At 40.1% G+C, this 16,572-nt stretch overlaps 1 protein-coding gene across 3 annotated transcripts in view; it reads left to right on the plus strand.

Annotated features, from left to right (window-relative positions):
- The window catches only part of ctif (CBP80/20-dependent translation initiation factor), a 60,786-nt gene that overhangs the window by 12,503 nt on the left and 31,711 nt on the right, over positions 1 to 16,572 (plus strand). The window contains exons 2-7 of one of the 3 annotated variants that reach the window (XM_085359842.1): positions 842 to 1,080; positions 2,329 to 2,400; positions 3,912 to 4,034; positions 5,244 to 5,317; positions 6,842 to 6,946; positions 7,078 to 7,156. In XM_085359842.1, the coding sequence (XP_085215968.1) occupies positions 904 to 1,080; positions 2,329 to 2,400; positions 3,912 to 4,034; positions 5,244 to 5,317; positions 6,842 to 6,946; positions 7,078 to 7,156 (630 nt within the window). In that variant the 5' untranslated portion in view covers positions 842 to 903. Of the gene's footprint in view, positions 1 to 841; positions 1,081 to 2,328; positions 2,401 to 3,911; positions 4,035 to 5,243; positions 5,318 to 6,841; positions 6,947 to 7,077; positions 7,157 to 16,572 lie in introns of those variants that run through there. The other 2 variants (XM_085359841.1, XM_085359840.1) reach the window with 2 other exon arrangements.

The raw sequence follows: 16,572 nt of genomic DNA on the forward strand, positions 1-16,572 counted from the left end.
AAAAGAGATTGCAGAATATGTTTAGGAAATACCACTCCCCATTACTCTGGCATTAGGCAGCACTGTTGCATCATAGCCAAAACAAAGCCTTTAGACTTTATGTAGCTGACTTGTTGGCTGCAAATGCACAGGACTCCCCAGCGAGTCCCAAGGGCTCAGCAGATACCATTCTGCTTGCTCCAGCCATAAATCCTCTTTGCATGGCTGGTGATCAAGCCGTGATGTAAAGGAGCTTAGTAGCAATAGACAGACAGCCAGGAAGCTGCTTCCCTGTTGGCCGGGGGTCAGGTGATCACACAAAAACACTGACAGGAGACAGAGGGAGAGAGACGGCGAGGTAAAGGTGGGAAAACAAACTGACATTGAGAGGTGTGTGAATGGTGACAGCCAACAGGGTTTGTGGAGCAACTTTTCAAAAGTTGGATTGATAAGCTGAGTGCCTGCCTGGGCCTGCTGTAGCTCCACCTGAACACAAGTTTTCTATCTTGTGTGTTGGACAGTTTGTTGGAAGCAGGCAGTGCATGTATGGGTGTTTGCTGACAGCAGGGAGGCTGTGTACCTTCTTCAAATGTCAGGGAGTTGAGGTGGAAAAGGTAAGAAAAATGTGTTTAGCTGTTCCTGAGCTGCAAGCAGTGATTATTTTAGGTAAATCTCCCAGGGATATATTTGATCAAGTGACTCAACAGTTTGTCTGTATTGGGTCGTTGGACTGATGTCCACGCACCTCTTTGACAGTCAGTGTCTCGATATTGAAACATTTCTTATAATGACTATATAATGACTGTCAAAAAGTTGAGCTTCACTTACTCTTGTACATTTCTTAAACTTCCTTTCCCCACAGGTCACTTTCCTTCCTCCCTCCCTCCCCTTCCTCCCCCTCCACCCATCACTGCACCCGTTGCCATGGAGAGCTCTTCGGTGGCGTCTGCGTCGTCCGAGGCTGGGAGCACACGCTCGCAGGAGATAGAAGAGCTGGAGCGCTTTATCGACAGCTATGTGCTGGAGTATCAAGTGCAAGGGCTTCTGGGAGACAAGGCAGATGGAGACTTGGACTTGGACAGTAGCTGCAAGGTACCCCAGGTCAGAGCTATATCACATCAGCAGTACTGTATTTGATTATTCCAGGCCTTGGTGGTGTCTGTGGATTTTTTTTTTATCTTCCCAAAAAAGACTGGAAGGTTTCTCTCTGTGTCAGCTGCCATTAGTGTTGTAATGAATACTGTGTAAATAGAGAGAAAGTGGAAGGGCATTCGTCAGAGATGTACCACGAAGATAGATTATTGGGTTAGGGTGGTATTTTGAGGTTAATGTCAGAGCGTTCATTGTTATGAAGGTAGCTGTCTTTTTACCTAGTTAGATTACCATGGTAACTAATGCCAAACACATAATATGGCCCGGAGCAGGTTATGTTCTGAGTTTCAGTTCGCAAATGACTGTGTGAGAGCCACATTCTCACAGGCTCTTACATTTTTGGTATGCTCTATGTGCCATATAGATTCTCTGATGAAGATATATGTTTATTCACAGTTTTCTGCAGGATCACTCTCATTTTATTTGTATGAACAGTGATTTGGCATTTAATGATTTAGGTTCTTTATAGATTGGTATCATCTAATACTGTCTCTGATTGGCCGGTTTTGCACTGAAGAAAAGTAAAATAACACATCTAATCTCAGACATTTGAAACAGAAATTTAGAAGTTCAACTTCAAATAGTGACTTGACTGATTCAGGACGGTGATTTAACTACAACATGACATAGAAGCTCAGTAGTCTTGCTCTTATATGCGAACACAACAGAATCTAACCAGTTGGCATCCAGCTGAGTAGAGTTCCCCATTGCAAAGAGACACATCTCAGATGATCTCATTGAAAGAGAAAGATCGATTCCAACATGTTGGCAATCCGTCTGCATTTATGAATTAGATATATTCAATTAGTCAATTATTTGCAGGCCTTGCTTTCCACCAGGGTGACCTGTGCATGTGCCATTTGATCAACCAATGTACGGCCAATCACTGGACAACCACAGATTATTGGTTAATTAGTAGTTGTCCCTATTTTTATTGTAGTGTGACAGAACCATAATGCAAAGAAAGCATGGCAGTGTTGAACTTACATTGTAGTTCACCTTTAGCTGCTTCAGCTGCCTTGACCTAGTTTATTGGCTGCTACACAAACTATACACCAGGCTTTAAGATTTGGTCAGAAACATAATTTTGAGTCCGTTTTAAAAGCAGAACTTCAAAGTAAATTTGAATATGCTTTAATAAGACTTTAAATATGCCGTAATTGTTAACCTACCTACTTTGTTTTCTCTCTTCTTCAGTGGACAGATGACTGCAATGATAAGAAAGATGGTAGCTGGACATCATCACAAGGACGAGGCACATCTAAGCCAGTGAGTGTTTGTCTGTTCACAGCTCTATCTTTGCTAAATAGAGGTGGGGATCACCAGATACCCTGTGATATGAAATTATCACAATATATGACTCACAATACAATATTATTGCAATTTTTAACATTTTGCAAGATGCTGACCGTTGCAATAACATATAGTGGGACTTGTCATGTTTTGTCCACCGCAAATGACATTACACTTTGTCAACATCTGTTTTATCCAGTAAGATGAGATAAGTTGCCTCACTTCAATTTTTTTGTTTGCTGGAAAATGAGCATATCGACACTGTCGCTAGCATGTGCTATAACTGTTGCTATAAGATGGAATCAGTTTGCTAACAGTCTGATATGAGTGATTGAATGGGGTCAAGTTGGCAATTACATGCAATCTGTTTCTGATAATATAACAATCAACAGTGATAAATTGTGAAAAATCACATATCTGTTTCTGTTTACCTAGACAGAAATTCACATTTACCTATTACAGTTGTATTCAGCAACCAGCTGGTAACCAGTTGAGTTGAGTATCCTTAAGTTGTGCTCATTGACAATGACTTATTCAGACTGATGGCAACACATCTGTCTGCATTTGAAAAAACCAGATTATTTGCAGACCTTTGACAGTCTCTCTAAGTCTGATTGCTCTCAGTCCAAGTCAGACTGCAACTGCTTGCAGACAGGTAGCCTCCTATCAGTCAATTGCCTTTATGCTTACCATTATGCTGAACATAATGTAATGCTGCTGTTGTGTTAATATAAAGATGTTAAATCACTAACAACCAAAATAATTTGGATGCCTAAAACAATAATACAAAAGCTTTAGTCATTGTAACACATCTCCTAGGCAAGGTCAGATGTATACCGTTGCACATAGTAGTTGCTGATCTGAAAATAGTCCTAATTTTACCCAGTGCACCCTTTCAGTCTGCTCGAGCTGCATATTGACTTACTCTCTGGTCACTGGATCACCACAATGATTAAATCACATGTTTTCCTTCTCTCTGTTCTGTACATGCTCGTCCGTTTTCTGGGCTCTGTCAGCTCTTCAGTGTATGATTGAAAGAGCTCTGTAACACCAACCTTTAGTCATTCATCTACACTTTCTACATTGAACGCATGTTCATAGTGACTGTCATGGGACACTATGACGCTAGAGCCAGTAATTAAAAAAATACTAAGTGAGTTACCAGCTAGTTAGTCTGTTAAATCTGAGTCTGTGTGTGTCGCTCTGGTGCGTTCTCACAATGCAGATTTTGGTGATTTTTTATTGTTGTATTGTTGCTCTCCAGAGTTGACTTTTTAGCAGCATGGATTAGAATGATCTAACAAAATAAAGCAGGGTAGCTGAGGTCAATCTTTTTCCATTTTCCATGTTCAGCAGGTTTTGACATTGACTATCTAGAGCAATGGTCTAATATATATACACACACAAAGCATGAGCAAAAAGGAGGAAAAATGGAAAACCAAAAACAAAGACCATAATTTCTTTCGTTAACTCTCTCAACTCCACAGGATGAATGGGAACACAGCAGTAATGGCAGCACAGGTTCCAGGCCCAGTTCAGAGTCCAGACCTGGATCTGGCTCACGATCTGGCAGCAGGGGGCACAACAACCAGTACAAAGGTTCTGCCAAGGTACAGAAACACATGGGTTTGTCTGCTTTTGAGTTGGATTAACTTTCTGAAAGTGCCTCACTAACATGACTTTAATCAAGATGAAAGTAAATGGAAAAAAACCCTGATGCCATGGTCATTTGTGCGTTCAAGCTGTCAGAACAGATTTAGATGCTTCAATGCTCCAATTTATCCTCTTTAAGGAATTTCTCCTCCTGAGAAGCCAGGTTTGTTCTCATTTGTCAGCTGGTCCAGCAAAATGAAGGCACATTAGTTACATTAGTTACTTACAGAGCAGACACCACCTTCAGTGAGTTGTATGCCTACAAAACATTAGACCAGGAACACGGGGAGCTTTGAACAGAGATCACTGCATTACACAGTACATGATAATGTAATGCCCATGACCATTTGTTTCTCTGCCACAGCAGTTAATTTTTCAGTTCCATCATGGTAAAGACTGAAAAGGTCCTGAGCCAAATTATGAAACCTTGTAGAGAGATAGAGCGTTAAAAAAGCAGGGGCAAAGGAAGAGCCAGTAAAGCTTTGGTTTACCTCAGCAGAGGAAAAGTTTGGAGGCTTCCTCATGTCCTGTTGGTTAATGTTAACATAAAATCCAGATAGGCTTAGTTTGTGCCACAGGACAAAGTCGTTTAATGAAAACACGTTAACATACATGGATTCCTTTCTTTTCTTTTCTTTTTTTTACTGATTTCAAATCATTCACTCATTCAAATCACTGATTTCATGTTTCCACAGTTTCTGATTAAAACTTTCACATAGTTCTGGCATATTGATATACAGTCACAGCTGTTGGTCATGTTAGCCACATTAGCTGCTCAAAATCCTGAGAGAAACAATTTCCCTTTTGTTAGGGATATAACAGTAGTCAACTGGGTCTCGGTTTCAACAGCAGAATGCTTCAGAATTTTAGGCTCTAAACACTGCTAACAATGAGGGAATGTAAAGCAGGAAGCTGCTCATTCTCTACACAAGGCCTTGCTTGTTGAGGATTTTGCTTCTGGTTATGGTTGGTTATGGAGTTAAGTCACAGAAACGTCTAGGCTACAAATGAAGTCTTTCTAGAATACCTTTGGAGGAACAAATGATTTGGAGGATGCTTGTGAAAGGTTACATACAAGTTGAGTAATGTGGACATGGGATTGGTGAGAAGTATTTTGTAGTCATGCTGAAAATATTTTTTCTTCTTTTTCCTTGTGTGTTATCTAGAATGGCAACAGAGAGGGATCCTTTGACATCCTGGGGACAGACATATGGGCTGCTAACACAATGGACTCACATGGGTAGGTACCTTTCTGTTTCACACACCTGTCTGCTGGATATAGCTTTTGGATGGTCATGTGACAGACAGTAGACAGCACAGTCTCGTAGCAATTGTTTGTTCCTCTCTTTGGTACATTTTGTAATTTTGTTTGGTTACTCTTTTCACTTCTTTAAGATTTCCTCTCCACTTGTGGTCAGCAGTTGCAGTTTAGCACTTGAGCTCCATTAGTGTCCTGTTTTTAACCTGTTTTATCTTTGTAGTCCAAGACAGTAGTTTCAACATTCAGCTTGACCTTTAGCAAATCTGTTCAGCTGTCGTTCCAAACTAAGTATCTCTTCACTCAACCTTAATCACGAGGGAGAAAAAAAAACACATTTAAACTACATCTGAGCTACCGGAGGCTCGACTGTTTAGCCCCAGTGCTCTAAATCCTGTTACTCTTTATAAATGACGTCTCTGCGTGAATCAGCTTCTGTGTGTCCAAGAGGTTTTTCAAACAAGAGCTAGACGTGAGACTTAAGAGCAGAGGGGGGAAAGTCAAAACGTTAGAGAAAGGAAATGAGTGAAACATAAATCAGTTAAAAGTGGAGGCAGGACTGGTTGCCATGGTAACATCTGCACAGCAGCGACTTCCGTCCACGCTGGCACAACGGAGCATGCAGTGAGTGATGCAGCCAGCATGGTGGGATGATGTAAGCAGTTTTTTCCTCACGCAGGTGGAGACGTGTTACAGGGTTAAATGTTTTACTAAAACACACTGATTCATTCAAGTATGCATTCCTGATAAAAGCTGTGTGTGTGTGTGTGTGTGTGTGTGTGTGTGTGAGAAATATGGAAACATAGTGTATTATATATTGTATATCAGATGATATAATAAGAAAAACTAAGGGTCTCATTAGCAATGGTACCCTGCAAGTAGATTATAAATTATACAGTATAAAACATGCAGAAATGTGTAAATCATTTTATACACATATAGAGCCAGAGATATAGATGCATAAACAATTCACATATTTATACATCTGCATTCACACCAGGCATTAAAAAATTACATACATTACGGTAATCAATGACAACCTGAAATATTAAGAAAAGCAAGCCATTCATTATATAAAATCTCATGTCCCCCCCCCAAGGGAACTGGTTCTTGAACACCAGTTGCTTTCGTAAGTAGAAGCTTGTGAAGTTTTATCTGGATTTAGTGAAAGTATAATTAAAGCCTTTTGAAAAGCCAAAAATAATTTGAAGGATAACTTTAAAGGATGGTGATGTAACAAGAAATCAAGAAATATCACAATGTCTCTCTATATCTTCAAAATAAAAAGGCAAATAAATCATTTCTAAGGGATTTGATTAAAAAGAAAATGTCCCACATCATTTTTAAAATGAGTTTTTGCAACTTTGTAGCAGTTTTCATGCAAGTGATCCAAATAAAGTCCAGATTATCCCACACAAGACCTGCTAAAGATCTGCATTTCCCCTCATATGCACTTATGCAGAGACTCTCCATGACTCTAACTGTTACTTTGTCTCCTCCTTGTAGAGGTGCAGGCTGGGACGTGCAGCCAGAGAAGCTGGATTTTAGCCATTTTCACAGAAAACACTTCAGAGGAACGCCAAAGCATCTGCCACACATTGACAGAGAAGGGTAAACTATACATTTATTTATGTTCAGTTATTTTGTCTCACTGGTGGAACTCAGAACAGTTTTGATTGCTCTATACCACCTTAATTTATAGCATCATACAACCTCCTGATCTCACCCTTTCTCTCTTACAGGATAATCAAAAACAAGTTTGAAGAAGATGATGGTATAGACATGAACGACATAGAAAGGTTCCTACCCCATCTTCGCTCGGTAAGTCTCTGATTTTTTTCTTGTGTGAAACTAAGCCATCCCAGTTTAGTACTGCAGTGAACAGGTGTGAGAAAGCCATTCACAGGTCACAACTTTAAGAAGCTTTAGCAATACTGTGTGATTTGCTGTTAGAGAGTGACCCCTGGTGGTTAGGTGAAGGAATAACGTGCACCAAATGGAGTTCAGAGTCAAGAGTGCTGGAGTCCGGTTTTTGATTAAATTACTATTAAACATAATTACAGGAATGATCTTTCTTGTACTAAAGGAGCAATTTGTATTGTTAATTTCTTTTTTTTTTAAAGAAAAAAAAGGAACTTAAGGGTGCAAGATGAGTCTGTGTTATATGTATTTTCTGAGACTTGTTGATTGAAAATAAAAACTTTAGTGACATCCGCTGGTCAGATGCAGGAGTGAGCTGTAACTGTGAATAATGATGTTATATGTCCCTCTAGTGGGCAAATGTTTGCATAACATATATGCATAGATGCCCAAATGATTCACACAGAAGAGATGTGGGTTGTTGGTTTCTGAGGCAGTCGCTGTTTTAGTCAGCGTCTGATTATCTCTAACAGACTCGTGCAAAACTTAATGAGTAGGTTCACATTTTCTCCAAGTGTGTCTCAAAACAATACTTGTACCGTGATAGAAGTTATAATACTTTCTCATTTCAGTCCACAAAATACAAAAATGTATGCCTCAGTATTTCTGTGTACGTGCATTCTTTAGTTTAGTTGAAGTCCCCATGCAGTGTTTTCTCGCTTTGTAATAAGACAAAAAGGCAAATGTTGTACAAACTATACTGTCAGGTCAGTGTACAAACAACAACATAAGTTGACCCAGAGTCTTCAAGCAACTTAAAGAAGTCCAGACGCTTTTCTTTCCAAGCTCCTTAGACTACCATGACCTGGATGGCTGAGAACCTTCACAGACATATTGACCCAGAGTGTTTTCCAGATCACCAAGAACCCAATAATTTGAAAAACAAGAATGAAAAGAATGAAAATATAAATAAAATCTATGAGTGTTCAAAAGAGTCAAATAAAAGAGCAATAGAAAACATTTACAGTGAGCTGTAATAAAGCATATAATAGAGCAGAAAAAGAGCGTCCTCTAGAGATTTAAGAAATTGCCAGAACCTCCGTGACACAGAGGAAAAATGCGGAGATAAAAGATTTTTTAAAAAGAACTTCTTCAATATATTACAGATATATTGTGGACTTTAAAAACAAATAGTAAAATTTTAAAATCTATTTGAAATATCACAGATAGTGATGTGCTATTTTCATTGTACTGGTTAAACATTGATCAGCTGCATTTTAAATCATCTGCAACACAGAGAGAGAGAGAGAGACAGAGGTTTGAGGTAAAGTTGCAGCAGTCCAGCTGAAATCCTTTAGCTGCTAAACTGGCTTTAACTTAGTGATTGGTTCTCGGTTGGTAAAAGCTTCGTTTAACAGCATCCTTGATTTGATCGTTAAAACTCAAATAACTCTCCATATAAACACCATGATTTTCAACTGCAGTTTGGAAGATAAGTATCTTATCTTGATGTTTGTGGAGCGTGGGATGCCAAATCAAATAATAAGTAAAGTGAAGTCATTTTGTTGAAGTGTTTGTTTTTTTTGCCTGCATAACAGTGATAGTGAATTTTGTATCTATGAACAATAGAGCAAGAGAGGTAGCGTGTACAATTTAAGTAAAAAAGGACCTAAAACGGATCCTTGAGGGATGCCGCAGTTAATGGAAGTTAGGAATGGCGAGCAGTTTGGACTCTAAAGGTGCCATCAAATAAGGAAATCCAGTTTAAAAATATTTAGTTTAGATCATTGTCTAAATGCAGTAAAGTCCAGAAGAGCCAAAATCAGCAGATAAAAAGATATCATTATAAACTCTTAACAGGGCAAAATCTGCATCTTTCTTAAATTAGACTGAAATCTCTTAAACATATTAAAAGTATTCAAGTATGAAAAACTATGAAAAAACTTGAGAAAGGCAACTTTTTCTAAAATCTTGACAGGGAAAGTAACCTTATATATATTATAGGGTTATTCTGAGTTCCTGAACTATTGAGGAGGTTTAGCATCTTCTCTAAATGGGATCTAAGTGCCTCTTACTTACATTACTTGCAGTCTAAAGGGCAACAGCCGTGTTTCTGAACGTGACGTGTCTCGCATCAACAGAGTAAAAGTCATTTTGCAGCTGGAATGCTTCTCTGTATAAGGTATTGAGCATTGTGTTTTCCAACATGATTTGTGATTCATTGAGGTGACGAGAGTTCACATTAGGTCACTCCTGTCACCTTCCTCTCTTCCTCCCCTGCTTTCTGAGCCAAAATATCCTCCGTCTTTCATGGTGTTTAAGCTACAGTGTCTTCCTCTTTCCTTCCCCTCTTGGCCTTTGAGCTGAGCTGCGCCGCTCACGCAGCTTGGGCTAAGATGGATCTAGGTGAGCGATCGAGATGGCTTCCTCACTGTATCATTTCTGAGCCAAGATTGTCGTTTCCGTTCATTCAGTAAGGGCCAAAAGATAGATGGGGTCATCAGCGTTTCTGTGCTGCGATCGGGATCAGAGACGCAGAGCTGGGAATTGAGTGCCACATTTTCTGTTTTGTTTTCCCTGACATTTCTCAGCTGTTTCTGGCAATTCTCATCTTCTCCCAGTTACTCTTTCACGTTCCGATTGTGTGAATATCGAGCCCTGGCAAGCTGATCGCAAAACCATGCCCTGTGGGGTCATGCAGCTATAAAGCAAGGCCACTGATGCCCAGTTGTTTGTCATACTAACAAGGCCATTCACTGACACTCTCTTTGGTCTTGAATAGCCCTCAAGATAACAGGAAGGGTACTTAAGTCTTCCACAAGAGACCACAGTGTAAAATAAAACAAAATCAATGTAAACCTTGGTTGGAATGATAAGCACAGGGGTTTGTGTTTGAAAGTATGTACATCTTTTTGTGGCTCGTTAGATGACTAGAATTTTTGTAGTTAACTGATAACCAGCATTAATACATTAAATTACAAACTGCATACCCCACTGCGCATGGTTTTGTTACTAATAGAAAGGGAGTCGTGTTTCTTCAGTATTGTCATCGCTTTTATTGTCATGAATCTCTATTAAATAAATATATATTCTCAGCATCCTGGCTCTGTATTTATGTTTGCAGGGATCTCTCTTTTCTGCTGGTAACTTGCTGCACTTAAGCAGTGATCCTTGGTCGTAGACATGGACAGCTGAATATCCCATAGACTAGTAGTTATTCCGGTTGTACAGTACTTTTCCACTGGAAGCCTCCCTGATGAGCACGTGCATGTTGTTGCAGACAAGTCTTCCTGGTCACAATAAACTGGCAGACATGCAGACATCCTCATGGGGTATCTTGTTCACCTTCTGAGGAAAAAAGCATTTAAGCTTATGCCTTGACATGCTCACAAATAATGAAACTCTAAAAAAACATCTGTATTAGATGCCCATTCTCCTTTACGTAATATTTAGTCATCAGGGGATTTTTATTTATTTCTTTTGTCTTTGAATAGTTTCATTTTGTGCCGTTATATACGTATTTTTTCCAACATAAACATTTTTGCACCCATGGCCTTGCAGCCTGCTGACAAACCAATTTCTGACAATTCAGATTTTCATTCTAAAAACTATAATTGGCAGCATATACATTTAAAAGCTTTTCTTCAATGCAAAATTTTATTCTCATAATAAAATCTTTTAAACTTCACACTTCCTGTACACCAATCTTTACCTGATATAAGCTTCTTTTCTACTTCTACTTACTCAGTTTTGCTCGACTTGACTTGGTTTTCCGTTTGGCAGTAGTATGGGCTACCAGGTACTTTTTCAGTACCTACTTGGGTGGGGTTCAAAGCCAGTTGAGTCATGCCAAAAATGTGATGTCAACAGACAGAAGGGCACCGAGTGACATCACTGCATGAGCCATGAGAGCGACTCCTACACTAGAATCAAACCCACCATTTTTCCAACCCTGCCAATTTAGTTTGGCCAATTTTGTGTTTTCCTCAGTAAGAACTCGCTAACAGATCACAACCACACCAATCACAGTGTTGTTGATCACAGTGTTGTGTGTTTGCTAATGTGAAAACTGACTATTTTCCTGTGCTACTATGCGCATGCATGAAAAGAATGGGCTCGTAATCTGACATTGGTGATGCTGCCCAGCCAGTCACCAAGCGAGGATGCTGAAAAGTATCTGATTCCTGTCCCTGGTCGGTTGATCAGTGTGTCTTTATATATAATATCAAATATTGTGATTTGGAAGCGCACTTTTAGAGGGCATCTTCAACCAAATCTCCAAAACAAGAGAAAACTGGACTAGGGTAATGCAATATGGGGTTCTTCCTTTGCCCACACTCTACCAAAGCTGTTCTCACATACAAAAACTGGACAATGTCATGAGAATCAGGTCTAAACATAGTCTGAAGTTGTTTTTTTCTCACATGCAGCACACACAAGGTTCCACCTCCTTTGTGGAAGAAACAATTAAACCACTGATTCATAACTATTTTGGCTTAACGGGCACTTAAGAAAAAGCTGTGAGTAGACATTGCTCCTTATTATTTGTCAGTTGTTGATAGTTGTGCCATAGAAACATCACTCCTCTCAACTTCTTAGATGGTAAAATTAGCCTTGGGGGCCCACTTGGGGCTAAGATATATCAGTTTTAATTAAGAGGCAATAGAATTGCATCAAGATTAAAGGTGAAAATATAAATATGTATCACAACTTTGGTTCCCACATTCCGATCCGATTACTCCTATTATGACTCTATATATTTATCATGTGAACCCTTTGCTGCTAAACTGCCCTATTGTATAATAACTGCCTCCACGGATGGAAGGATAAATAGATAGAAAGAAATCATCAGGTATTTTTCCACTCATAATGTACTGGACTTTTCCAGAGTCATCACTTCCTGCTACTGCACGGCAGGACTACATCATCCAAAGTCCCCGTCTGCAATCCACGCTTCCTTCCAACATTCACTTCCCCTTTTTCCAGGAGCCACAATGCGCTTACAAATAGCCCTCGGACGTGGAAAACCTCTCATTTGTGCGAGGGCGTGTGAGCAACCCAGTGAGAAAGGGCTTCCTCCCTTTGCTTTAAGGTTCTGCTGCACCTCCACTGGCCTCTGTGGAATGTCATCCTGCAGTCACAATGACCTGCCTTCATGTGCAATTTCAGGTTGTAACGACAGAAGCATCCAGGGGTCAGGGAGCAAGTATTTGATTCATGCCACGTATCCAATGGATGCTGGGAAACATGAAAGGCTGTATAAAAAGAATACTTGTAATCGCCCTCACGTACAAATTCCTTCACACAAAAGCAAATAAATAAGACAGAGACAGTTAAAATAAAACAGGTATAGACAAAACATGGATGTGGCCACCGTGTCATGGACTATCATTTAATTGTTTGCCCTAAAGTATACCCTCCTTTTTCATCCTTATTGCTTGTAATGAGTACCATGTTTACCAATTGAAGATGCTCGAAACCAGCAACTGAGACCATAAACTCGTCAACAAAGTGTTTCCTGAGGTCACCGGTCAAGTGATCAGTAGGGTCATTTTCCCATTTAATGCTAACCAATCTGACTTATTCTTGCAACAACATGGCTAGCCCCCCTACTGGCCATTTGAAAGAATGCAAGCCACTTTCACATTCAGTTGACTTTTCGGACCCAGAGCCAAATTCCATACCCTAATATAGAATTTATGCAGTTGTTGTACTGTGTTGTCTTGTGACTTTTATTCTCTGTTGTTCCATATTTAATTGTGTGTAAGAAAGCAAAGTGTAAAAGTATGTGGGCGATCGTGGCTCAAGAGTTGGGAGTTCGCCTTGAAATCGGAAGGTTGCCGGTTTGAGCCCCAGCTAGGACAGTCTCGGTCGTTGTGTCCTTGGGCAAGACACTTCACCCGTTGCCTACTGGTGGTGGTCAGAGGGCCCGGTGGCGCCAGTGTCCGGCAGCCTCGCCAGTGCTCCCCAGGGTGGCTGTGGCTACAATGTAGCTTGCCATCACCAGTGTGTGGATGACTGGATATGTAAAGTGCTTTGGGGTCCTTAGGGACTAGTAAAGCGCTATATAAATACAGGCCATTTATTCCTTTGGCAAAGTTTAAACATTTTCTCAGGACATGTCTACTTTTGTATGTATAGTTGTTCAACTGTTTGTTAATACAAACATTTAATCAACATGGGAGCAACTCAGTGCATTTAGGCATGTAGACACAATTGAGAGGTCCTGCCGAAGTTTAAACCGAGCCTCAGAACAGGGAAGACAGGTTATTTAAGTAAGTCTGAACATGGTGTGTTAGTTGGTCCCAGAGGGGCTGGTCTGAGTTTTTCAAAACTGCTGATTTGCTGGGATTTTCCCACGCAACCATCTCTAGTGTTTACAGAGAATAGTCTGACAAAGAGAAAATATCCAGTGACCAGCAGTTCTCTAGGCAAAAATGCCTTGTTAATGTCAGAGGTCTGACGAGAATGGCCAGACTTCGTCGGCCTGATAGGAAGGCAACAGTAACTCAAATAAACACTTGTTAAAATCAAGACATGCAGAAGAGCATTGCTGAATGCACAAAATGTCAAACCTTGAAGCAAATGGGCAACAGCAGTAGAAGATCACCCCGCAGGAGACTCTTGTCAGCTAAGAACAGAAACTGAGGCTACAGTTCACACAGGCTCACCAAAATTGGACAATAAATGGATCCATATTCCCTCATATCAACCGTTGAGGCTGGTGGTGGCAGTGTAATTGTTTGGGCAATGCTTTTTTTCTTCTTTTTTCCTTGTAGCACTTGAGCACTGTTTTAATGACACAGACTGGCCGAGTATTATTACTGAACGTGTCCACGTCTTTATGACCACTGTGTGCCCATCTTCTGATGGCCGCTTCCACCAGTTTAATGCATCATGTCACAAAGCTCAGATACTCAAACTGGTTTCTTGACCATGTTGAGGAGTTCACACTACTTAAAAGGCCTCATGTCAATATTTACCAGCATCTCTGAGAAACCTTGTTGAGCCTGTGCCATGAAGAATTAAGTTCTGAAGGCAAAAGCGGTTCAACCTGATACTAGCAAGTAGGGTATCCAATGAGTATATACTGTACTGTATTGTACAGCAGTGGGTTCACATGATAAATATGTGGTGTCATGTTTTAATATTAAGGGTTTTTTTGTGTTTGGTTCAGTAAAAAAGAAAAAAGAAAGTATTTTGCTTCTCAAAGAAAGAAACAATAAAATAAAAATAAAGGGCACCAGATAATGAGGAGAGCACTTGGGTGCAACCCGGGAGAAAAGGAGAGTGCAGCTAGTCACTGAGAAGACATCCGGTCTCTGGTCTGTGAACAAAGCCGTCCAAACGGAGAACAAAGCAGGAATCTGGAGCTGGGATATTACAGACTGGTTGGCCCCTCAGTGTGGAAGTGTACGTGCCGCAGAGCAGGACTCCGGTTATAGAATGACACTGGGGGCGGGGTGGGTTTCTTTGGTGGTCTGTGTGTCAGCTGTCAATTTGTCTGAGACGTGCAGGTCATACGCACTCATTTGCTGTTCTTTCCTGTAGTTTTAACTTAAGCTAACCTTAAACCTGTCTCCTTCATGGCATTTTTACTATCTGTTACCTCTTCTCGCTTTGTTTCCTCCAGTTTGCCTTTTCCTACTTATGACCACTACCCTTATGCTCTGCCTCCACCCTCCTTATGGTGTCCTTCACTCGTCCCCTCCATCCTTCAAATCTTGGTAGGCAGCAGAACAATATCCATAGGGTCATGGTGACCGGCAGCCCCCCTTCACGTGGTTACTTCCTGCTATTGTCTCTGGTCCTACTACCGATTGGCTCCTACACTCTATTAACCGCACACATACTGGATTAATCATCATTGTACTCTGTTCTGCTCTGGGCTCTGGCTTGGGAGAAAGACTGGAGCCATGCTTACACGCATGCATGAAAGCACAATACCATGGGAAATGTATGACCACTCACACAGAGGTATTCAATACGTCACCAGTGACTTGACCTGTTTTATCACATATGAGTGGCAGAAAGAATATGGAGTGGTGTATGCAAAAGCATAAAATATATCGTAGTGGAACGCCAAAAATTAATTGGTTCATTGATTTTAATCCCTTTTAATCAAATTTTATGGTCTTTTTTTAAAGAAACGGTGTAGCACACTCTCCATGAGTTTAGGTTTTTGTCACAGTAATTATTCCTACTCTTCATAGAGACCTTTCTCCGAGAAGTAATTTGACAGGAATTCCCAAAGCTTCACAAGTGTACTTAGTACAGTCTTCACTGAATATGTTTGCTTGTTGAACTTTAGAAGATGCATACTTTCTTGTAGACACTTAGTTAGGCTGATATGTCAGTCAATATTAGCTATTTGCCAATCTATTAGTATAAACATTTATAATTGCTAATAAATAAAACTTTAAAATTTCAAGTTTAGAAGGGGGAAATGCACTTTATCCATGTTTTGAATGTTGAGCTTGCATAGTTTATCCACCAGAGGGCAGTCTGCAAAGTATTTAGGTCATTAACATACCTGCGGACTAGCTGAGCTAATCAGAGTCAGGCAGAGTGTAAATAAATAATCCAGTCCAATAAGGACTCATGTAACAAATGGTAGAGAAATCTGTTTGTGTTTGAAAGAAAAAAATATACAACTTGATGTATCAGATTCTTAATTATTAACTATTGTTATCAGTATGGGCCGTAAAAATTAGTTGGGCTCTAGTATAAAGAGAATTGCCAAAGTTTTAATGATTTGTGTGTGTGTGTGTGTGTGTGTGTGTGTGTGTGTGTGTGTGTGTTTGTCGAAGCAATACTATAATACTTACATTGCCACGCACCTTTAGTTTCTCGTGATTAACGCATTATGTCTTTTTTTGGACGCACCTACCCCCTCGGCAGCTGCTCACAATAGGCTCTGATGAATCAAGCGTGTCAGTATGTGTAGTAATCTTTGCAATTGAGCTCACAATCATCAGACATGTGGCTCTTTTGACAGCTTGCTGTTTTACGTCAGAATTTTTTGTCCTACTGTGGTCCTCTGAGAAATAGGCTCAGCCAATTAGCGGTAACGTGGCCTTTAAAGGTTTCCTCGGGGTAAGTCTAGGGAGAGCTTTCATCTAATGCTTGTTACTTTCAGATCATCCTGGATAAACGCAGACACCAACCATATTCTTATACACAGCAGAAGTCCACTCATAAAGGCAGTGTTGTTTTAAGACAGACTTAAAAATGCCATACCTGCACTTTAATCATAATAAATTGCATTCCTGTGCGCTTATTCCTAAGGAATGAGGTAATCTTAAGTTTGTGATTACGGATTGTAAAGTTTCACTGTAAGAAGCAGCAAAATGTCTTCATAAAAATGTATATATGCT

Source organism: Diplotaxodon limnothrissa, linkage group LG7 (assembly GCF_057381915.1).
Source record: "Diplotaxodon limnothrissa isolate DT_005_m linkage group LG7, D_limnothrissa_male_GT1.1, whole genome shotgun sequence".
NCBI lineage: Eukaryota > Metazoa > Chordata > Actinopteri > Cichliformes > Cichlidae > Diplotaxodon > Diplotaxodon limnothrissa.